General features: G+C 40.3%; 1 protein-coding gene across 1 annotated transcript in view; it reads right to left on the bottom strand.

Moving 5' to 3' along the window:
• Window positions 1-3,267: 3,267 nt before the first annotated feature.
• Window positions 3,268-23,422, bottom strand: part of pik3cd (phosphatidylinositol-4,5-bisphosphate 3-kinase, catalytic subunit delta) — a 31,404-nt gene continuing 11,249 nt past the window's right edge. The window contains exons 9-23 of the mRNA XM_051949121.1: window positions 17,391-17,487; window positions 16,882-17,012; window positions 16,742-16,792; window positions 16,475-16,642; window positions 14,713-14,834; window positions 14,484-14,627; window positions 11,693-11,792; window positions 11,438-11,604; window positions 10,863-10,972; window positions 10,291-10,369; window positions 8,504-8,671; window positions 6,718-6,841; window positions 6,309-6,454; window positions 6,009-6,141; window positions 3,268-5,922 (exon numbers count right to left, since the gene is read on the bottom strand). Of these exons, the coding sequence (XP_051805081.1) occupies window positions 5,785-5,922; window positions 6,009-6,141; window positions 6,309-6,454; window positions 6,718-6,841; window positions 8,504-8,671; window positions 10,291-10,369; window positions 10,863-10,972; window positions 11,438-11,604; window positions 11,693-11,792; window positions 14,484-14,627; window positions 14,713-14,834; window positions 16,475-16,642; window positions 16,742-16,792; window positions 16,882-17,012; window positions 17,391-17,487 (1,878 nt within the window). The 3' untranslated portion in view covers window positions 3,268-5,784. The remainder of the gene's footprint in view (window positions 5,923-6,008; window positions 6,142-6,308; window positions 6,455-6,717; window positions 6,842-8,503; window positions 8,672-10,290; window positions 10,370-10,862; window positions 10,973-11,437; window positions 11,605-11,692; window positions 11,793-14,483; window positions 14,628-14,712; window positions 14,835-16,474; window positions 16,643-16,741; window positions 16,793-16,881; window positions 17,013-17,390; window positions 17,488-23,422) is intronic.

The following is a 23,422-nucleotide window of genomic DNA, read 5'->3' as shown; positions in this document are numbered from 1 at the left end:
AGAACAGGTCTCTAACCACACAACTGATTCACACATTGAATATATGCTTACATTCTGATCCATATTTTCAAATCAAATCAAAATATAGTTTATTAATCTCGAAAGAATTTGAGGTAGCCAGCAGTGCATTACTTGTGGACATTTGGCCTCTCTTTCTCAAGGAGTTGGTGAAGTTGACGGACATTTTGGAGGTACAGGATCCCATTTGCTGGAAACTTCAATTCAGAGTGATAGGCAACCTGTCTAGAGTCTGCAGATAGTGTAGGACTGGAACATTTTCAGCTGCTGTAAAAGTACATCATACATTCTTGAGACATGAGGATGCAGCTTGTCTTGTTGAAAGTTATGGCGACAAATGAGCAGAATATCAGTGGATGTGAGGACTTCATCTGAAATGCAGATTTGTACAGATTTATCCCTGTCTACACCATCACTCCTCTGTACAGCGTTGGCATCCGTATAGCGTTGCTTTCTACGATTCCAAAGTAACTTCTGCCATCTGCTCTGAACAACTGAAAATAAGTTTCAGCAGCAATTACCGTCCTCCACGTTGTGTAGTGAAAAGTTCTTTGAGTACGATGTGCTGAAAGTGAATGATGATGCAATCCTGGCAAATGCTATTTGAATTGATGAGTAGTAAATGTGTGTGAAGTACTTAACCTTGATTATTCTAATAACCACCGATGCTCTGATTGTATTGAATGTGTGTGAAGGAAAAGACAGCCTAGAAGCTGTGTAAGGACGGCTGAAGGGCTAGTATAATTTGTAACTGATGCTTTCTAGGAGATTATGCTCAACATACAACAGTGTCTACTTAAAGTATGATACCTTTTATTATATATTGGACTCATAATAACACATACAAGTATATTATGCATGAACGGTTAGATGGGAAGCAAAAGTTTTAACACGTCTCTGCATATTCTCTGTGAAACATGAACTTATGATAACATAATGTCCTCTGTAAAGTGTAACTTAATGAAATATGATATGCTGGTGACAAGATATGACCCACGGATTTAGAAAAGTATAATGGTGTCAAAACTGTCACTCCAATCATATACCCTATAGACGTGGAAAAGTGACGGTGCACAACTCAGTATCTTCAGTTTTTCTTGGGGTGTTACTCACTGCTGGCTGCCTCTGAATGCTGATTTCTCTTGGTGATATTTTTGAAAATCCTTAACATTTGAACACGTTCAAGTCTTAGACTCTGGCCCATGATTTGTGACTTAGATTACTCTTCATCCTTTTCTCGTGTCCAATCAACATCAGTGGTTGATTACGATGCCGTTCTATCAGATCAAGGCCTCATAGTGGTGCTACAAGATCAAAAACCAGCTTCCCTCAGGTGATTCCTCACAAATTTATCACAGATATTCTCTGGTTGTGCTCACCAAGATCTTAATCGGCAGTCAGTGCAGCTGATCACAAACGATTTCGCAGATGGACGAGCCAGATTGTCTGTCAAACCACGCAGCCTAAACGATTTCCTAGATGACAAATGCTGGAGTTGTGGACGTTTCAGCGTCTGGCTACAGCTCTAATTGACGTGCCAGCATCCATCATGCCAACAGCCCAGTCTCATTTGTCTCTTGTCATCTGTGGCATTGTATTATTTGAATAAAGCTGCATTTTAAAATGGACTTAATTGGTCAGAGGAGTGTCTCTGTAGTGCTTGCACCATCTATCATTATCCTCTGATGCAACACCTGACAGAAGTGTTAATTAACCAACTGAGCAGCTCAAAAACTTTCTGTGTAGAGTTGGACAAAATTTAAAGCTTTCCAGACTTTCCAAGTTGCATGTTGTGTTAATATTTCTGTTCGATGTACAAAATAATCTGTCCATATGAATCCTCCTTTTTGCAATGAATTACTTTTTAACTGATGTTCAGGGCTAAAATGTTTTTAGACAATTTGAAATGCTTTTGGGTTTTGTTTTGTTTTTTGGTGTGACAAATGCCGATTAAGATTCTACGTTTCTAATCAATATGATTATCTGGCAAGGACAGATTTACCTTATACAAATTCTGCTTTCTAACTTTGTATAAATCTACATCACATTTTAAAGGGTGCTTTTAGTGACATGCAAGAAGCCCTTGACTAGAAAATGGCTTAAGAAAGATACACCAGCTATTAATGAGTGGATTATTCTGGTTTATAATATATACACAATGGAAAGAAAAACGTTTAAATTAAGAAATCAGTTTGACATATTTGAGGAAAATTGGTCCAGATGGGGGCTGCACAGTGGGGTAATGGTTAGCACTGTTGCTTTGCATCAAGGAGGTCCCTGGTTCAAATCCTGGCCTGGGATCTTTCTGCATGGAGTTTGCATGTTCTCCCTGTGCATGTGTGGGTTTTCTCCGGGTACTCCGGCTTCCTCCCACAGTCCAAAAACATGTTGAGGTTAGTTGATTACTCTAAATTGTCCGTGAGTGTGATTGTGTGTCTGTATATGTAGCCCTGTGACAGACTGGTGACCTGTCCAGGGTGTCCCCTGCCTTCGCTCGAGTCAGCTGGGATAGACTCCAGCACCCCCTGCGACCCTAGTGAGGATAAAGCGGTGTATAGAGAATGGATGGTCCAGATGGCTTGCCCCTGTGCTAAGTTTTAGGCCTGATTTCATACAACACTACTCATGTTTAGTATATTTTCAGATCCAATCAAGAATTGATTGCTATTAGCCCATTTTTAAAAATAATTTAAATTTGTATTATTTATTTTTGTTATTATTATTTTATAGGTGAACTTATATATGTGTATCGCTCTGTCATGAGATGGATCCTCCCATTGCTGTGTGTTATTGTTGTTGTCCTAATATGTTTCTGTTCCTAAAAATAAACCCGATAAAAAATAAATGAAAAAAACAACCTACATCACATTAGAAAGTAATTCTTGACACTTGTGACTACCCTCATATTTGTCTGTTAAATGCAGACGGGTGACAAATCAGAGGAAAAAACATGACGCAGTTCGGCTGAGATCTGGTGACTGAGAGCCACGGAGCATGACTCATATCGTAGCATTCAGTAACCCCTCATTCCCTGTTCATTCTTAATTTGCCACCCGTCTGTGCGTTTAATAAAAATAAAGCCCACAAAAAACAATATTGCAGAAGCTGTAAGACACGTCCATCCTCGAGACAGACATCTCTTCTGCTGCAATCTGTGTGTCTTTGTTATATTATTGCCAAAACGACAAACAGCTGCTGGATCTTCATCACATAAGCCAAAACCACAAATCAGAAATCAATAGCCGCAGATATGGAAGCTGCACTGAGTGTGTTTATTAAAAACAAGACCGGCCCTGATAGGACCATTCTGCGCTGATGAATACATCAAATTAATAACTTATTTTTGCACCACAGACAGATATATTCTGAAAACTCCACAGTGTGATCACCCACAGACCCGTACAGAAGGCCTCCGCTCTGTAATAGCGGGGGAAACTCGGGGGGAAATAGAGAGTAGGAGTGGCTTTGATGGCTCTGGCCTTCATCCAATTAATCAGCCTATTTTAAGCTGCAAAAAAATTAGGCAGAACATTAAGCTAACAAATGGCCTGCATCCTAGAAAGCCACAGTGAGCTCCCCCGTTGCACACTGCTTTACTGAGCATATGTTTTCCCTCCCGACAGTAACAGAAACAAAATGTAAAAAAAAAAAAAAAGAGTGCAAGTAAAGGACAGGTCTGCTGTGTTGACAGGACAGTTTGTCTGCTTTAGCTGCACACATGAACGTCAGGCCTGAGCCTTTAAGGATGTGTACCATTAGATAAAAGTCACAAATTCAAAATACAACAGCAGTATTCTTTACAATTTGCAAAAGAAGATTCTTCAGCGGTGTGTAGTGGAGCCCGTATCTGGGGACGTTGATGACCCACATTTAAAGTCTATTCCACAGTGAATATTTCAGTAGCTTAAGATATTTAAATGTTCGTGCTGTGTAATCTACAGCTACACTAGCTCTTCTGTAAGTCATCATTGTACCGAGATGCACACAAAGAGTAGAGGCCATTCTGACTGTTCTGCACAATAAAAGAGGCCATGACAGGCATGTCATCTGCTTTCATTCAAGTGGTCCTCGCAGGAGTGACAGCAGGATGTATAGCATGTGAAGTAATCCCAACGCACCACACAATGACAGAATATTGGCTCACTTTAACTGACAAACAGCGTTAGATATGTCAACGTAAGGAGGTGTTTGACACTACAAGCATGAAATCTCTTTCATGGCACCAGGCGCATCCCTTAAAACAATGCAATTTATGACAGAGTGCATAACTTAAATATCAGAGGACACATACACACACATATGCGTACACACAAACACACATACTGCATCTTCTGAGATGATTTACATTTCCATGAGAGTCATGTGAACAGTACCACACTCTGAGAAACACAACCAAAGGGTCTATGGCTTAAATGAGTCCACAGATTGTCTCATTTACTGACTGTGTGTAATCAATATTCTGTCTCTCCCCCTTTGACCCGACATGTGTGGCATCTCTGGCTATAGTGCATGAGATCATTTCTTTCTCCAGTTGCCAGTGGAAGTCATTAAAGGAATAGTTTAAACATTTTAAAAATCAAAAATCAATACCACTCACATAGAGTCTGTTAAATATGTAGCCGGAGCCAAGAGGCATCTGCTTAGCTTCACATAAATAAAGTAGCCAGGCTCTGTCTAAACAGCAAAACATTCTAAGGTTTATTAATTAACATGTCATATTTTGGGGTGTTATTAAGCTGATTGACTCTGACTTTTGGCAGATTCAGGTTAGCTGGTTCCAACTGTTTCCAATCTGTGTGCTAAGCAAAGCTAAATGTTGGCTCCAGTATCATCGACAGACATGAAAGTGGTACTCACCCTGTCATTTAGGCTAAAAAGCAACTAAATGTATTCCCTAAAATGGCAGATCGTTCCTTTAATGTGTAGTCGCTGCTTAGTAAGGGTCTGGTGTACATCACACACTGGCACTCAGGCACGTAATCAAAATAAAACCTCCTTATATTTTCTCCTCTTACGATAAACTGTAAATATTACAATGCTTCATGTGTATTGGCACTCCAAAGGCAACATATTGTACTTCAAGGCAACATTACACTAAAATGTCACAGCAGTGAAACACGACACTAAGTCTTTTACATCTTACTTTAAAATTACCAAATTAAATAAAAATACAATAAAAATGAAAATAAAACAAGACATGATTGTAAGGAGGCAGTTCAAATGAGGGGAAATGACACAGCAATCAAGGGTTGTAAACGGTACTGAAGTCTTGAGGTGAAACTGCCGCCCTGCTGTTGTACTTCGCGTGTCGTCTAAAGTCGTTATAAAGTTTATTTGGAGCTTTCTCTCTGCTGAGTAATGCAGCCGGCAAGATGAACTTTCTGTTTCGGTGATTCATGACACTTTGCGTGAGCGGGCGATTTTTCAAGTAGCGATTTCAACAAATCAAAAACACGTTGACTATCGGGGGTTGATACGTACCAAAGGCGAAGACATTCCACTGAAAGACGGGTGAAAGATGAGTGTGATGGATTTCCTTCACGTTGAACGAACGCTCCATGATTATCTCATTGTCTTTGAATGCCTCTGCTTAGTTGTTGCTCATGACAGACAGGCCGGTGAGATGTAAACATTTGCAAATGTCTGTCTTTGAATGCTATTCATAATGCAAAATAATAGGCTATATGTTCTTCCCTTTATAATGTCTATAAGTTAAAATCTCTGAATATTTTGGCTGGTCCTCAGGTTTCAATGGTTCAGTGTTCTTCATGGTCTGTTATCTTTGGCCAAGGAGTGCATCATCCAGTTGACCTTGGTCTTCCAGCTCTCCCGCAAAGCTTCATTGAACTTTACTTTGAAGTTCTTCAGTGCTTCATCCTCTGATTTGCCCAAAGCTAAAGAGTCCTATTGAGAACAAGAAAACACAGACAGTCAATAACACTACAATCCTCATCATCATTAGCAGCAGCAGCATCATTACAGTCGCATACCTTTAGATACTGGATATCTTTGAAGGATGTGAGCTCCGGTAGCCCCGCTGCCTTCATCATAGCGAAGAGGTTGACGAACAGAGTCCCGTTCCGACACAGGATCTTATAGGCCCGTTCACAGTATTCCCTGAACCTGCAAGAGGAGAGAGGAGTCTTTAAAATGCAGCAGAACCTCAAAAGCATCTCGAAACTTGAATTTCCCTCTGGATCAATAAAGTATCTATCCATCTGTCTGTCTGTCTGTCAGTCTATAAATGTGTTGGGTATGTTTTACAGTTGCATAAAATTCCATCCCCGTACCTCTCAAACTTCTCACTGTTGTTCGTCTTTCCTTGCTGGATCACGTGGACGAAGTCATATGTCAGGATAAAAGGCACACGCTCCCTGTTGATCCCAAGTTTCCGCTTGAAGTTGCCAAGGAAATGCCCAAAGTCAATGTGGAACAGCTACAAAGTAAAGATTAAATCACTGTTAAGTTGGTTCTGAACCACTGACCACAGTCACATTTCTTAAAGACTCACTAGCTGTTGAATGACCTGCACAATTTACTCCAACATGACCATTTTAACGCTAGCTGGAAACCACCAACAATGACGTAGCAATCAGTAGCACGTTTTATATATATATATATATTTTTTTTTAAACATTAGGTAGTGGCATGCATGCATTAGTAGACACATAGTGATTCAAAACATGGAGTAAACCTGACCTGCCCAGTTTCCCTGATCATGATATTGTCGTTGTGACGATCTCCAATGCCCAAGACATAAGTAGCTACACAGTAGCCAGCACAGGACAGCGTGAACTCCTCAATTGCCTGCTCAAGCTTGTCCCTGGTGACAAAAAAGCAGGGCAGAGAAACAAGGAAGCAAAGCATGAGTGGGTTTTGTTCTTATAGCACCTCTTCACTTCTCATATCTTTGTCATAACCTGCATTACACACACACACACACACACACACACACACACACACACACACACACACACACACACACACACACACACACACACACACACACACACACACACACACACACACACACACACACGAGGCAGAAAGTCTCCACTGCTACAGTATAATACGAAATATCCACTAAGGAGCTCCTGTGACCGATTAATGATTGACTGTCACGTCCTTTCACGGTCCAGACAGGCACTGGGTTCACTGTGTTAAGCTTTTACTAATTTTCTCTGCTCCACTTCAGTCAGCGCAGTGTTTCTGGCTAATTACCGTTCTGATCTGTCGTGCAGTCAGCTGGGTCTGTCGTGAACATGTGACATATAAAGGCTTATTCATTATACCAAATCGTTCTCTTTCTTTCAAGGAGCTTTTGGAATTGACAAGACCTTCAGACTGTCTGGCACCAAATCAAAATCTACTCCCATTTAATGCTGCTATAAGGTGTAGTCGCCGGTGTGCTGCGCTGTAAAACGCTGCACTGAAATCATGTTTTCAAGCAAACACAGTTGAGACACACACGGACATCAAGGGAGCTTTTCTTAAGACATAAAACCTAAATGTTCTCAACATTGGTGGAACAAACGGTCAAGAATTAATATTCCAAGTGATGCTACAGTGTACAATACAGCATCTGCTCATCTGAAGTGAAACACTGAGATCTTAGTGTTACTGCATGGAATTACCAGAGAAAAAAAATGCTTTAAAAATGCCTCAGGATCATGACTATAGCTCGAAGTATATATCTGTTAACATAATTAAATTCAAAGTTTTTTATATAGCGCCAATTCACAACATGCCATCTCAAAAATACACGCAAAGAAACCCGACAAATTGAAACCCAACGTTAACACTTCACCCAGCAGATGTGACGAATTTCACGCCATCCATGTGTCGCAACAGAAACAAAACTTCACATGCTATTATTGGTGAACTTTGAGGCAGTTTTCACACACTTCTTGTAATGCATTCAGACAAGAAATCAATAAATGCGACCATTTTGTACCGAGAGCAAATAGCATCAGCTCTGCAAAACAAGAACGTTGACTCCAATTTTAGGTTTAAAAAATTAATTTCAATCAAGAAATAAAATGTTTTTTGGCACAAAGATTTAAGGCTTTTTGTTTTTCAGGATCATTCTGGTGCTAACTCACCACCATATAATTAGAGTTTCCTCTCAAAACCAAACAAAAATGCTACGTCAATTCTGCATGCTTTGCTCGCCTTCTTAAGTACAACAAATATGTCTTGAACTAGTTTAACATTTTCAACTGGGACACGGCTCATAGCAGAGCTGTCCCGGGAGCATTAGGGGGATGCCCAGACGTGGAGCTGGGGTAAGTTGTATGGGCGGATTTGCTCAGTATATTTCCTCAGTGTGGGTTTAAATGTGCATATATTGAACCCAGTGGTTGGTTCTTAAGGTTAAAGAGACTCATCCCTTTCACAGAGATCAATACAGTATCTACACAGCATCAGATGACATTTTGCAGCTTCTGCAGAAAAAACAAACATTGTCAGACTGCATCATACTCACTCAGGGTTCTTAGACTTGAGCCAGTTGAGCAAAGCATCCTTGTTGAAGGCAGCGGTGGCAGCACTGTTACTGCTGTTCAGCTGGATGTTGGCGATGGTGTCGGAGTTCTTCACCACCTCGATGAGTCCCATTTTGTTCCCAGTGGACAAGCAGCCATACGGGCTCATCCTGTGGTTGCAGGGCAAAATGAAAAGCATCAGGATCAAGAATTTTTGTCATTTTGTTTCCACACAGCGGAATTTCGATTGGTGACTATAGATAAGACAGAAAAAAGGCACACTATATACAAATAAAATGAATTATCAAAAGATATAAACATCTAAAGAGAATTAGTGGTAAAGTGCAGTCCAGTGCAAGACTCAGTTCTTAAGTTTGTGTGTGTGTGCAGGGGGGGAAATGGGCTGGACAGCTCTGGGATAAAAACAGTTTTTCAGTCTGGAAGGTAGAGTTTTTATGTTCCTGTACCGTTTGCCAGAGGGAAGTGGAACAAACAGTCTATTTCACAGGTGGGTGGAGTTGGCAGCGATACGTTGGGCCTTCCTCTGGATCTGGCCCGCATATATCTAGTCCAGGTCTGGAAGAGGACTTCGAACACCATCCAGGCTGCGTCCTGTCTGTCCTGAGCTGTGCAGCTGCCGTACTACACTGTGGCACCAAGACAGAGGATGCTTTCTATTGTGGCTCTGTGGACGTTTGTCAGGAGCTGAGGGGACAGACCAGAATGTTTGAGCTGTGTTCAGGGACCAGGTCAGCTCAGATGTAACGTGGACTCCCAGGAACTTGATGTTGTCGATATGCTCCACCACTTCAGCTTTGATGAGGAGAGGAGCATGCTCTGTCCTCCTGGATCTCCTGTAGTCCACGATGACATCCTTGGTGTTGTTGGTGTTCAGGACAAGGTTGTTGTCTGAACACCACTTGGATCTCCTCTCTGTAGTGGGTCTCATTACTGTCCGATATGAAACCCACTACGGTGGTGTCATCGATTAACTTCACGGCTGTGTTTGTGGAGTGGATGGCAGTGCAGTCGCTGGTGAAGACAGTGAAGAGGGCTGGACTGAACTGTGCTCAGAACCGGTGTGTAGGATGTACTGTCTCCCAATCTAGCCATTGCTGGTGAGGAAGTCACTAATCCAGTGATAGCGATGTGGACGATCCCAGGTTGTGGAGCTTCAGTGTCAGCTTATCCGGGCACATCGTATTAAAAGCTGAACTGAAGACCACAAATAACATCCCTAAAATAAGTGTTAGAGAGCTGCAGGTGGGTCAGGGCCTTGTGAAGTGCCATGGAGACTGCATCCTCTGTTGATCTGTTCTCCCTGTAGGCGAATTGATGTTGATCCAGGTCAGCAGGGATGACATCCTTGATGTGCTTCAGGACGATCCTCTGGAAGCACTTCATAATCACCGGGGTCAGAGCGACCGTGGTAATCATTCAGGGAGGTTACTGCTGATTTTTTAGGCACAGTGATGGAGGTTTTGAGGCTGATGGGGACTGTGGCAAGCTGCAGGGACAGGTTGAAAAGATCCAGAAAAACTCCTGCAAGTTGGTCAGCACTCAGTTTCAGAGTGCGACCCGACACCCTATCTTCTCCTTCAGCTTTGTTGATGTTGATTCTCTTCATAAAAGAGCTCACTTTGTGCAGTTGCAGGACAACAGACTGATGCTGTTCCTCCAGTCGGAGTTGATGAACACTCTGGTGTGTCAAAGCTAGTGTTCATCTACCCCTCTAGGATGATATAACAGACGCTGTTATGAATCCACTGATGGAAGAAGGAGCTCCTACCTGAGATCCAGGCCTTCTGTCTTCCACAAATTCTCCATGAGCTGGATCATCTGCAGGGTCAACATGTCTTGTCGAAGGTCTAGAAGGGTGAGGAGTGGAAAACATCTCCTGGTTTATCATTTGTTTTACACTAATGGGACCACAGTTTACAAAATGAACATCATGCTGCATTCAACATTTCTTGAAATTAGCATAACCCTCTTAAGAAAACTGACACTGAGGTAACAAATTTAGTGAAAGGGTCACTTTCTCATACTACATTCTAAACAATCTGACTTTTTCTGCAACCAGCAGAGTCGCCCCCTGTTAGCTGTTAGAAAGAAAGCAGGTTGAAGGCATTTCTGTCGGGGCTGCATCCACCTTTAACATACAATCTATGCTTTCAACCTTCCTGTTTTTAAATGTAGGGGATGCCCCTCTTCAAACCTGCTGATTATATTCATCTTTCCAGCCCATATTAAAGTGCTGCTGAGTGTTGTTTCACCGTTTCCTTTGTAAACAGCTTAAATGTTGACACTGTGTGGGCTCTGAACGGGTGCGTGGTCGTGTATTCAGATTTTCCTGCAGCTCACCATCGCCGTTTTTGAAGATGATGCCGATCATGTCTCCTTGAATGCAAGGGTTGAGATACATCAGCCAGAGAGGTTTCATCTTAGAGTCCATAAATCTGCACTTTTCTACACTGCAACAGCAAAAGCACTCATTTTAAACACCTGAACAGAGGACATAATGAAGAAAATACGGATATTTTCTGTCATCCTGGTGAAATTGGACAAATTAACTTGATGGATCGATGATTATTGCCCTTTGTGCGTCACTGTAAGAAATGGGTAGATTATACTGATTATACAGACTTCCATCCTGATCTGTTATGGGTTTATGAGTGAGACAGAGGAATAAGAAGCCATCAGGTAGAACTTAAAATGAAACAGGCTTGTGGTCCTGTAACAACAAAGAGTTACTTTGTCAATATCTTACATAAATGTAATATTTTGTAATTCAGTAACCCAGAAAGGAACCCAAACTGCCCCGGAAAATCCGATTAAGGGGACAAAAAATGCAATTTGATAGAAGATAATTATGCTGTAGTCTATGTGAGTGTGTGTGTGTGTGAGTGTGTGTGTGTGTGTGTGTGTTGGGCACTAACCAGATGTCAGCGAGGAAGATGCTGGGGTTGAGTGGCGAGTACAGGTCTGACAGGGCGTCCAGGTAGGACTCCTGTCGAATGCACAGCTTCAGGTCGTCCACCGTCATCTTCTGGGAGCCCGACTTCACGATGTCACTCAGGGCCTTCATCTTGCCCAGAGCTTCATTCTGAGTGGGGAAAGGTGAGGCAGGGGTTAAGGTTCAGCACAGATGGAAACACTTAGCATGAAGACAGAGTAAGTAGGTGTCAGACTACCTGTTTCGTCAGGAGCTTGATGTGGTGGATGTCTCCTCTGCAGTACGCCTCGAGAATCAGGCCAAAACGCAAACTCACAGACGCCACGTGAATCTCCGACCTACAAGGCAGAAAAAGTTGAACAACAGTTTGCAGATGCTGTGAAAGTAAAGTCAACCTTAAGCTCTTATGTTATCAGTTTGTTCATTTTGTGTACTTTTATCTTTGCAGCTCAGCTTAATTATCGAAGTGTTACCTAAGAGGGCAAAACGTTAAAGTTTTGAGCCAACGAGCAAAGATTTGTTTACACCCCTGAAAGGTTTTTGGAGAGATGGATTCTGCATTTCTGTAGCATAATTTACAACCAGCCAACAGGAAAAGAGCTGTTCTCTATAAATGCTGTTATATTTGTGCTTCTTCCTTGGAGCAGAGAGGACTGAGGTCTCTTCCCCCCACGCTTAGTAAAAGGTATTTCTCATTACAATGATGTGTTTTTATTCTCCATGTTGTTAACAGCAATAGATTTAAACCTCCTGTTGTCCTCATTTACACACGTGGACAAAATTGTTGGTACCCCTCAGTTAAAGAAGGAAAAACCCACAATTCTCACTGAAATCACTTGAAACTCACAAAAGTAACAATAAATAAAATTTATTGAAAATTAAATAATCAAAAACAGCCATTACTTTTGAATTGTTGATTAACATAATTATTAAAAAAAACAAACTAATGAAACAGGCCTGGACAAAAATGATGGTACCTCTATAAAAGATTGAAAACTATTTGACCAGAGTGACATGATTAACTCAGGTGTGTCATTTAATTGACATCACAGGTGTTTCCAAACTCATAATCAGTCAGTCTGCCTATTTAAAGGGAGACAAGTAGTCACCCTGCTGTTTGGTGAAAAGGTGTGTACCACACTGAACATGGACAACAGAAAGCGAAGGAGAGAATTGTCCCAGGACATCCGAAAAAAAATTATAGACAAACATCTTAAAGGTAAAGGCTATAAGACCATCTCTAAACAGCTTGAAGTTCCTGTGACAACAGTGGCTCATATTATTCAGAAGTTCAAGACCCACGGGACAGTAGCCAACCTCCCTGGACGTGGCCGCAAGAGGAAAATTGATGACAAATTGAAGAGACGGATCGTTCGAATTGTATCCAAAGAGCCCAGAGCAACCTCCAAAGAAATTAAAGGTGAACTCCAAGGCCAAGGTACATCAGTGTCAGATCGCACCATTCGTCGTTGTTTGAGCCAAAGTGGACTTCATGGGAGACGACCAAGGAGGACACCACTGCTGAAAAAAACTCATAAAAAAGCCAGACTGGAATTTGCAAAAATGCATGTTGACAAGTCACAAAGCTTCTGGGAGAATGTCCTTTGGACAGATGAGACCAAACTGGAGCTTTTTGGTAAGGCACATCAACTCTATGTTCATAGACTCAAAAACCAAGCATACGAAGAAAAGAACACTGTCCCTACGGTGAAACATGGAGGAGGCTCAGTAATGTTTTGGGGCTGCTTTGCTGCATCTGGCACAGGGTGTCTTGAAAGTGTGCAAGGTACGATGAAATCTGAAGACTATCAAGGCATTCTGGAGAGAAATGTGCTGCCTAGTGTCAGAAAGCTTGGTCTCAGTCGCAGGTCATGGGTCTTCCAACAGGACAACCATCCAAAACACACAGCCAAAAACACCCAAGAATGGCTGAGAGAAAAGCGTTGGACTATTCTAAAGTGGCCTTCTATGAGCCCAGATCTGAATCCCATTGAACATATGTGGAAGGAGCTGAAACATGCCATTTGGAGAAGACACCCATCAAACCTGAGACAACTGGAGCTGTTTGCTCATGAGGAGTGGGCCAAAATACCTGTTGACAGCTGCAGAACGCTCATTGACAAATACAGAAATCGTTTAATTGCAGTGATTGCCTCAAAAGGTTGTGCAACAAAATATTAAGTTATGGGTACCATCATTTTTGTCCAGCCCTATTTCATTAGTTTGTTTTTTTAAATAATTATGTTAATCAACAATTCAAAAGTGATGGCTGATTTTGATTATTTAATTGTCAATAAATTTTTATTTATTGTTACTTTTGTGAGTTTCAAGTGATTTCAGTGAGAATTGTGGGTTTTTCCTTCTTTAACTGAGGGGTACCAACAATTTTGTCCACGTGTGTATGGGCATCAAAAAAATATTGTTTCCTTGTCTGAAAAAAATCCAAAAATTCAGCAAAAAAAATTCTCCAAATTTCAGATCATTTGCAAAACCTTCAGGAAGAATTCCAATAATTCCCTAAAAGTTTGACTTAAAAAATAATCCACCAAATTTGGCAAGAAAACTCTTGTAAATATTTTCAAAAAATGAGTAAAAATCTTCAAAAAAATCCTGAAAATATCTAAAGTGATTACACATATATCAGTAAAACTTCTAATATTTTTCTTAAGAACATTCATAAAATATCAGCCAAAATCCAGCAAAATTTGCCGGATTTTGGTTGATTTTCATGAATGTTCTTAAGAAACATTTTAAAATTTCTTTTTTTCCCACCAAAAAATGTTCAAAAATTTCCCAAAAATGTTGAAAATGTGGACATCAGAGGTTTCACTGTGATAATATATATTTTTCCCACATTTTCAAACTTTAAAACGGGTCAATTTTGACCCGCAGCACGACACCAGTGTTAAGGACAACCCAACAGTGTGTTTATCTTATGCAAGGATAGAAATGTGTGCCTAAAATGTAACATATCCCTGCCAATGTCTGTGCTTTGTCTTTTTTTTTTAAACTGCTACATTCCATCTCACCTGAGATACCAAAACAGAAAGTGTCCTATCCTCCTGTTGGACAGAGCTCTCTCTAACAGGAAAGTGGTGAGGTCACAGTCCAGGTAGGACTCGTACTTCAGGACCTGGACCAGCTGGATTAAATACTGGAGGAGTTCATCATCTCTGTGTGAAGAAAAATGTCACGTTAACACCCACAGCTCAACATGATGTCTGATGCTGACTCCTGAGCACAGCTATGCGTGTGTACCTGAGCTTCTTGAGGCATCTGATGGTGAAAGAACGGACCGCCGGGTCGGGAAAACTGTAGTCTAAGAGCTCCAAGGCGGAGATGGCAGGAAGGTCCGGCCAATGTCTCAGCAAACTCACCATCTGAGGAAAAGCAAGTGATTGTTATTTTACAACTTCAAGTGAGCATTTCAGTGTACTGTGTTTTAAGTTAAATACACAGCAGGCCTTTAGAATTTCTGAAAATATGAATCAAAGATAACATTTGCTAGTTGTAGTTTCTCCAATATGACATTTCCCGGCTTTTTTCAGATTTATGCCATTGATTAAATTGCTTTGACTGAGTTTGTTTGTGCAGTTTAAAGCTCTTAAGCTATCTTGGAACAAGTGCTGAGCTTTATTTTTGTATTTAGCCATACTAGCACAAACACTACCACAAAATTATTGACATTTTGTACAGGCATTAATAATCCCTAGAGGATGACTTTTACTCCAGCAGCAGAATGAGGTTCATGTTTTTGGCCTTGCCTATTAAAAATAACTCATTATTGAATCATAAACTCATCCAATTGTTTGGTTTATGACTAAATATCTGCAAAAATAATGAGATTCTCATGAGCCTCAGCTGTACTTTGTGTTTAATGCTGATAAGTAAATAATTAGCGTGCTAATAGGCTAAGATAAGGACTCTGCAAACAGTCAGAGCCCTTTCATTTCACAGGCTAAAGCAATCAGTTATGCTCTAATTAAGTGTTACATTAATTTTTACAGTTAAAAAAAGACAATCTAAAGCACTGGTGGTTGGATTATTGAGCATGAGTCAGTAAAAACACACACACAAGTATTACACTGTATGTGAAATACTAGACCCTCCAGAAAAACGCGATTATGCGATCGCATGAATTCCCGCATTAATCACCAAAATGCCGCTGATTATGCTGGGGTCAGTTATTTCCCAAAAGGCCGCATAATCCCCGCAAAACAGCGCATAATTCCCGCAAGAAGCTCACATTTTCACGAAAAAAAAAAGAGAAATATGCGGGTCCCGCTTGATTTCACAATTTCCGCATAAAATGAGAAAACTATAACCAATATAAATGGAGTTGTGAGCGAGTTTTTATGTGACGCCCGGCCTGACGTCATCAGTTTGCGCATTCACACACACTAGAAGCACGAGCTGATGCAGAGTGCGGCGCCAGTGTTGCCAACTTAGTGACTTTCTCGCTAAATCTAGCGACTTTTCAAAGCTCCCAGCGACTTTTTTTGTCAAAAGCGACTAGCCACAAATCTAGCGACTTTTTCTGCCGTTTTGGAGACTGACAGGAAAACTCAGATCATTCTGCAGCTACTGTCCTCAACAAGCAGCAGGTGCTGCTGTGAGCGTCTCCCCCTCCCAAAGCACAGGCTGTCAGTCCAGTAACCCCGCAGCAGTCTCAGTGTCTGATTAGAGGAAATATCCCTCCGCGTCCAGACGGCAGGTGAATCGCGCATATTTTTGCATATTTCACAACTATTGGCATACTTTGCAACTTTCCGCAATTTCCCCGCATAAAATGGCATTAAAAACCCCGCATATTCATTTGCATAATCAAGGATTTTAGCCCGCATGATCAAGGATTTTTGTCCGTGTTTTTCTGGAGGGTCTAAAATACATAAAATTACTCATAAACATGCAGGTTAAGTCCAGTGGAAGGACTACTTATTTTCCATGCTTTGTGTGCAAACATCAGAGAAAACTAAACTCATCTGTGTGGAAACTCTCTTCCAGAAATCTCCATTTTTACCTGAACTACATCTTCTCGCTTGTTCCACTTGGTGATGAGGAGCAGCTTGGACAAACTTTCAGGATATCGGTCTCGGACTTCGGTTCGAAGTTTCCACAGGAGCTCTTTCTCATCCTCAAAGAAGTCAGGGGAGTTTTTGTTGTCCATGATTTCTTTCAGCTTCATGAACTGCAGAGAGCAAAACGATGCAGAAAACTTATTCACAAAAACGCGGCCACCAAAAAAAAATGGCTGAATTGCAGAATGTGAGATTTACAAAACTCCTACCTCGTCTTTAGTGGTGTAAACTACATCACCATTCTTCTCCATGTCACTTATCTGAAGACAGAAGAGGATTTTTAGCTAGATTCTAAAACAAATCAGAATCTTAGCATGCATTCAGTATATTTTTTGGGGGGGGTAGGTACCTTGTCAAGTGGAGGGTAGTAGAGAGGGTGTGGGCGGATGTTGGGGAAGCGAATGAGAAGCCCGGCAGCACTGTCGATGTTGGGGTTCTTCTCCACTGTTCCCATCGGGTTCAGCAGGTCACTTTTGTCATCTGGGATAAAAATGTCATGAATGCAGCATTCAGTGGCTGCTTTCATCCGCTTACATGCACATTTTATCTTCGGATTTCTTATCTATCTTTCGACACCGCAAGAGTAAAAAAAAAAACAGAGATAAAATCGTCTCACGTGACCGCCAAACATGTAGCAATTCCACTTTACTGACACGAACTAACAGGCATTTCAACATCTTAAAGAGGCCTCAGCAAACACGGAAAATGTGCGACCAAGTGTGGTTTTTGATGGCGCCTCATATCACTCTGGGTATTTCAGACTTCACTATGTGCTGCCAAGAGTTGTGGAGGAGGCTGTGAGCATGTGAGGTGTTTTTGAAGAGGAGGACATGTAAGAGGATGCGAGGCTGAAAGTACCGGGAACAGATGGCCATGTGGACAGGAGGAACTCCCCAGTCTTCAGCTGGTCCTTGTAGTCGAACACCATGGTGTTCACCCAGGCTATCGGACAATCCTGACAAGACACAAAGAGCGCAACGGGAAGGATTAGGTTTGTTGTTTCAGTTTACAGACCATCTGCAAGCTGTAAAATCCTGGAAAAGGTCTTTATCTTTGAATTAAAGAAGAACAGAAAAGATGGATGTAATTCTCAGTCAAAGGAAAACTGTGTTTAAAACCAAATGAGGTCATTAATCCATCAGCTATACCTGCTTTATCCTGTAGAGGGTTGCAGATGGCTGGTTAACACGAAGAGACACACAACCACTCATGTTCACACCTACAGCCAATTTAGAAGCATTAATTAACAACAGCATGTCTTTGGACTGTAGGAGGAAGCCATAGCACGTAGAAACAACCCACACAAGCACAGTAAGGACACGCAAACTACACAGCAAAAGGCTCCGGCAGGTTTGAAACCAGAACCTTCTTGTTTCACCATTCGCCCTAAAATTAGTTCACTTTAAAACAAAACGCATGCAGTACTTGGAAGATAAAAAATATCTTTAACATGCATCTGCTTCTTCCAAGCTCCCTTCCTCTCTTACGGTCAACTCATCTTTACAACATCCAAGAGATAAACTTCAGATTCTTTACGGTTAAAGCATTGTAGCTTTAAGCTGCAGTCAATTCCAGCCATTTTCAGTACAAAAAAATTGCTAATATTCTATTTGTAAATAAAAATATGACGAGAAATACAGGGAATATTGGACGCGCATCGCGAGGTGCATTTCCTCGAAAACTGGTAAATGGTCTGTATTTATATAGCGCTTTACTATACCTGCAAGGTACCCAAAGCGCTTTACATGATACATCACATTCACCCATTCACACACTGATGGCGGAAGCTGCCATGCAAGGCGCTAACCACGACCCCATCAGGAGTAATTCGGGGTTAGGTGTCTTGCTCAGGGACACCTCGAACACGACAGGGCGAGGATCGAACCGGTAACCCTTCGGTTGCAAGACAGCCACTCTACCCACTGAGCCATGCCGCCCCAGAAAACGACCTATTCGTGGAGTATATACCGGCTTCAAGACATGTTTTGGACAAAATATGTTACTGGCTTGTTTTGTCTGGATGTCCAAGGTTGGATTATGGCCGTTCTTTGTGGAATATTTTCATCTGTGTGTAATAATGAACCCGGAAATGTGAGTCGCGCTGTGTACGTTGAAGCCGTGAATAGAGAACGGATGGATGGATATTCGTTGTTTGTCGGACAAATGTGTTTATATTACCCGCTGTGGTAATCACATCTGAAAGTGGTTTATACCGGCGGATTCATGAGAATCTAAGCTTTCCATCGGCGTATAATGTTTGTATAATCGCGTCTGCAGTTTCAGACATTTAGCAAATTGCTTATGCAGATCTCAAAGTGTACCGCGGGCGGGACACTGAAGCGCAACGGGTTAATGAGTCAATCTAAAACACTTTGAGTGGTTTAACCCGTCACTGTCCAATATATCGTGCTTTTCAGAGATTCACCTGAACTACATTAGGGAATCTTTCATGTCTGACATCAAGAAGTTTAAAGTCTGTACCGCTCTCGGTTGATCTTCATTCCAGTTTTCTGCAACAATCTCTAAAACTCACCTCCTACATATCACTTTCATCTTTAAAAAAAAAAATAAAATCAGCTTGATCAGGGGTGTCAAACTCATTTTAGTTCAGGAGTCACATTCAACCCAGTTTGAGCTGAAGTGGGTCAGACCAGTAAAATCATAACTTAATACCCAATAAATAACCACAACTCCAAAAGTTTCCTTTGTTTTAGTGCAATAAAGTACATTCTGAAAGTGTTCACATTTAAGGAATTATCTTTCTACAAAACATCATGAGCAACCGGAACTTTATGAAGAAGAATTAATTCAATTTCAACAACGTTCTGCCTCAGTTTATCATTTACACATTACAACTTCCAGATCACAGAGTGTCTACAAAGCCATGAAACATTCAGTCACAGCTGTCTGGAATCAAGAACCTTTATTGTCATTGTGTTTCCATGCAGTGAAATTACGACTGGTGACTCCCAGCTATAGATAAAAAAAATCGAAAATTTCACACTAGAACTGAATAATATAGTATTTCATTTTTAAAAAAGACAAAAAAACAACAAGAACCAGGCAAAATATAACAAAAATGACATACGAACAACAGAAGCGAGAAATAAAATGACAAAAACACAAGTAAGGCAAAAAGGAAACACGAAACGACAAAAACGAGAAGCAAAATGACAAAAACGCGATAAGACTGACAAAAAAGCCTGTAAACAAAAACAAGACAAAATATTTTAAAAAGTGACACGAACAACAAAAGCGAGAGACAAAATGACAAAAAATGAGACAAATGACACGAAACAAAACAAAAAACTGATAACAAATTAGACAAAAATGTAACAAAGTGACAAAAAATGTACAAAACCGAAACAAAACAAACAAAAAAGTGACACAAATGATAAAAGCCAGACTAAAAAAACAACAAAAACAAGATAAGATATGACAAAAATGAGACACAAAATGGCTTAAGAACAAAGAGCAATCTGATATTTTACTTTATGATCAAAACTAATTATCAGGGTCTGGATATTAGTTTAAATTTATGGTTTTACTAATTTACAATCTGCAGTTAATGCCTTCTCTGTAATTTTTACCCTCTGGAGGGCCGGTTTTGGCCCGCGAGCCGCATGTTTGACACCCCTGAGCTACAGTAACCCTTCAGGACCACTGCACCTGTTCTATTTTAAGTCTTTGTGTAATTTGTTTTGTAATACTGTGTGATTTACTGTACATGTCTGTTTTTGTTGTTGCATGCCGCCTCCTGACCAGCTCTCATCTAACTTGTGCAGTAAAATAAAGGGTACATAAATGAATAAAATAAAGCTTGTTTGTAGGAGTTTTTTACTGATTCTAAACTGCCAAGCACAGAAAAATATGAGCGATTTCGTACTTAAAAATAATTAGCTGATGAGCTTCCAGGCAGTCAGTCGAATATAACCTCCATCAGTTCAATGTGTTACAATATAGGCTGAAAACTCCCCCAGTTAAAAAAAGAAGCGATGCACACAAACACGAACGGCTAAAATAGCTCCACTTCCGTCTGTCTTTCTGCCGTCTGCCGGTCGGACTTCTCGTCCGGGCAACAGAAGAGAGAAGTGGCTCAGAAAGCAGAAGTAGCGTCGATGCCCGTACAGAGAAAGACACCTGGGTCTGATGTTCGGCCCAAACGTGTTGCTGCTGCAACGCTTCAAAACAACAACATGCTCAGACCACAGCCGCAGAAAAAGGGGAATTTGTTGTTGCTTACTGTACAGTGCATGGGTGTGTGGACTCTCCAGTGCAGTCTCACAGTGGAGTACGACTACTGCTGTAGCTGTGCAGGCAAACAGGATTTAACCCACGTGTCGTCCTGCGGGTCAAAACTGACCCGTTTTAAAGTTTGAAAGTGTGTGTGTGTGTGTGTGTGTGTGTGTGTGTGTGTGTGTGTGTGTGTGTGTGTGTGTGTGTGTGTGTGTGTGTGTGTGTGTTCTTGTACTTGCTACATGGTGAGGACCATTTTCTGCATTTAATTATCAAAGTGAGGACATTTTTACAAAGTGAGGACATTTTGGCCGGTCCTCACTTTGAAACAGCCATGTTTGAGGGAGAAGACTTGTTTTTAGAGAACAGGTATGAATTGAGGTTTGGTTAGGGTTAGGGTAAGGATTAGGGTTAGGCAATCGGTTGTGATGGTTAAGGTTAGGGTAAGGCTCTAGGAAATGCATTACGCCTATGGATGTCCTCACTAAGATAGAAGTACAAACGTGTGTGTGTGTGTGTGTGTGTGTGTGTGTGTGTGTGTGTGTGTGTGTGTGTGTGGTGGGGGGGAGTGGGGGGGAATAAATCAGCGAAACTTCTGATGTCCACATTTTCAACATTTTTGGGAAATCTTTGAACATTTTTTGGTGGAAATAAAGAAATGTTAAAAATGTTTCTTAAGAACATTCACACAAAAAAATCAACCAAAATCCAGCAAATTTCATCGGATTTTGTTTGATTTTTTTAAAATAAATGTTCTTAAAGAAAATATTAGAACTTTCACTCATATATATGTAATCACTTTAGATATTTTTAGGATTTTTTTGGAAGATTTTTACTAATTTTTAGAAAATATTTACAAGAATTTTCTTGTCAAATTTGTTGTTTTTTAAAAATAAAATAAAGTAAAACTTTTATGGGAAAGTTTTAAAGAATTATTGGAATTTTCTTCCTGAAGGTTTAGCAAATTTTTCACAAATTTGGGGACTTTTTTTTTGCTGAATTTTTGGATTTTTTTCAGACAAGAAAATAATCATTTTTTTGCCCGTAAATGAAGACAAGAGGAGTGTTAAAGAGGGGAAGGGAAGAAGACAACAAAAACCTTAGCCTTACTGTGCCTTAACTGGCATATTTTGAATAGCACTGTAGTAGTATACTAATTTTTAGAACTAAAGATGTAATAACACTTACAGAGAGGTAATTTTTTGTATTGACTGAGCTGATGATTTTTAAAAAAAAAAATTGTTTAGCCTATGACATTTCATAAAAATCGTGATAAATGTCAAAGTTTCCCTTTGCTTAATTATAACATCTTCAATAATATGCAACACAATAAAGCAGTAAATACGTGCAGACAATCTTAAAAAATGAAAATTAATTCATGATCATTGTGTGTTAGTTGATTGATTCAGCACTAAATAAATGTATTCGTCAAAACTGACATTAACATCCGTGTCTATATGATCAGTGGATTTTACAAAACACATTTACAGGTATTCTTTTTCATATTGACTGTCTGTGTTGATGTTTGCTCTTAATCGTGCATCTTAACAGTTTCACCAACACAGAAGTTTAGCGCCTGTTTTATGCAGACGACGCCGTCCTAAATATATTTAACCACAATTTCCCTTATCTAAGAAATAATCAATTTGCTTCATCCAGGGGCATGTTTTGCAAAATTACATTAGACCAAGGGCCAGTTAATAAACAAACAACATCTAAATAATTAAATTATTTAACATTAAAAGGCTAATAACTCATCTTTCTTTCAAATTATTCATTTTCAAATGAATGGGCATTTACATCACGGGACCTGTTTTTTTTGGTTGGGTCTGACTGCTGTAACACTGAATGCAAAACAAATTGTGTCTTATTCAAAGCAGCCCATATCTTGCCCGTACATCTGCACATCATCATTTATACAGTAAGTGGAACTGAAGTTACTCAGCCTGATAAAGCGCTGATAGTGCGGTTACAAGGACGTCTTACTTTCAAACCTAAAGTGGCACAACATCTTTTCTTGCATGAGAATAAAACTTGTTTCTCTGAAAAGGAGACTAAACATCCGTCGTGCATCATGCGTGTGGGTGACCATGAGGATATTATTATTATTATTGTTATTAATATCAATGTGCAAATTACATTTACCTTTTTTTATTGTCTGCTCTGGCTGTCAGAAACTACATAGAGCAGCATAAAAACCAGCTGTCTATCATATGTGATGTTCATATTGTGGATGTCTTGGTTCCAGTGGTTTAGCTTTTGCAATAGAAAACATCCAAAAACTGCAGCTTTGAGTAACAAATGTGAGGGATCGAAGATTTGATATGTGCACTAGTACTCAAGTTTGTCACCCAGATAATTTCATGCTTTCCATGAAAACTCATACTTTTCTTCATGTGCTAACATATTTGGGGTTTTCCAATCATCAATTGCTCTTGAACCTGTACATTTAGCATGGGCAGTGCAGTTTTCTGTGAGTTTGTGCAATATTTCTTTATTTATTCATTTATTTATGTCATTTATCTGTTTCTTTTCATACATATGTAATATATATCTTGCATAGAACACTTTTTTGAATATTTTATATTGTCTGTTGTTATCGTTTTATCCCACGAAGGAGACGCACTCAAATTTTGTCGTACATATGTCCAATG

Source organism: Acanthochromis polyacanthus, chromosome 6, assembly GCF_021347895.1.
Source record: "Acanthochromis polyacanthus isolate Apoly-LR-REF ecotype Palm Island chromosome 6, KAUST_Apoly_ChrSc, whole genome shotgun sequence".
Taxonomy (NCBI): Eukaryota; Metazoa; Chordata; class Actinopteri; family Pomacentridae; genus Acanthochromis; species Acanthochromis polyacanthus.
This window is presented reverse-complemented; position numbering and strand designations above follow the sequence as displayed.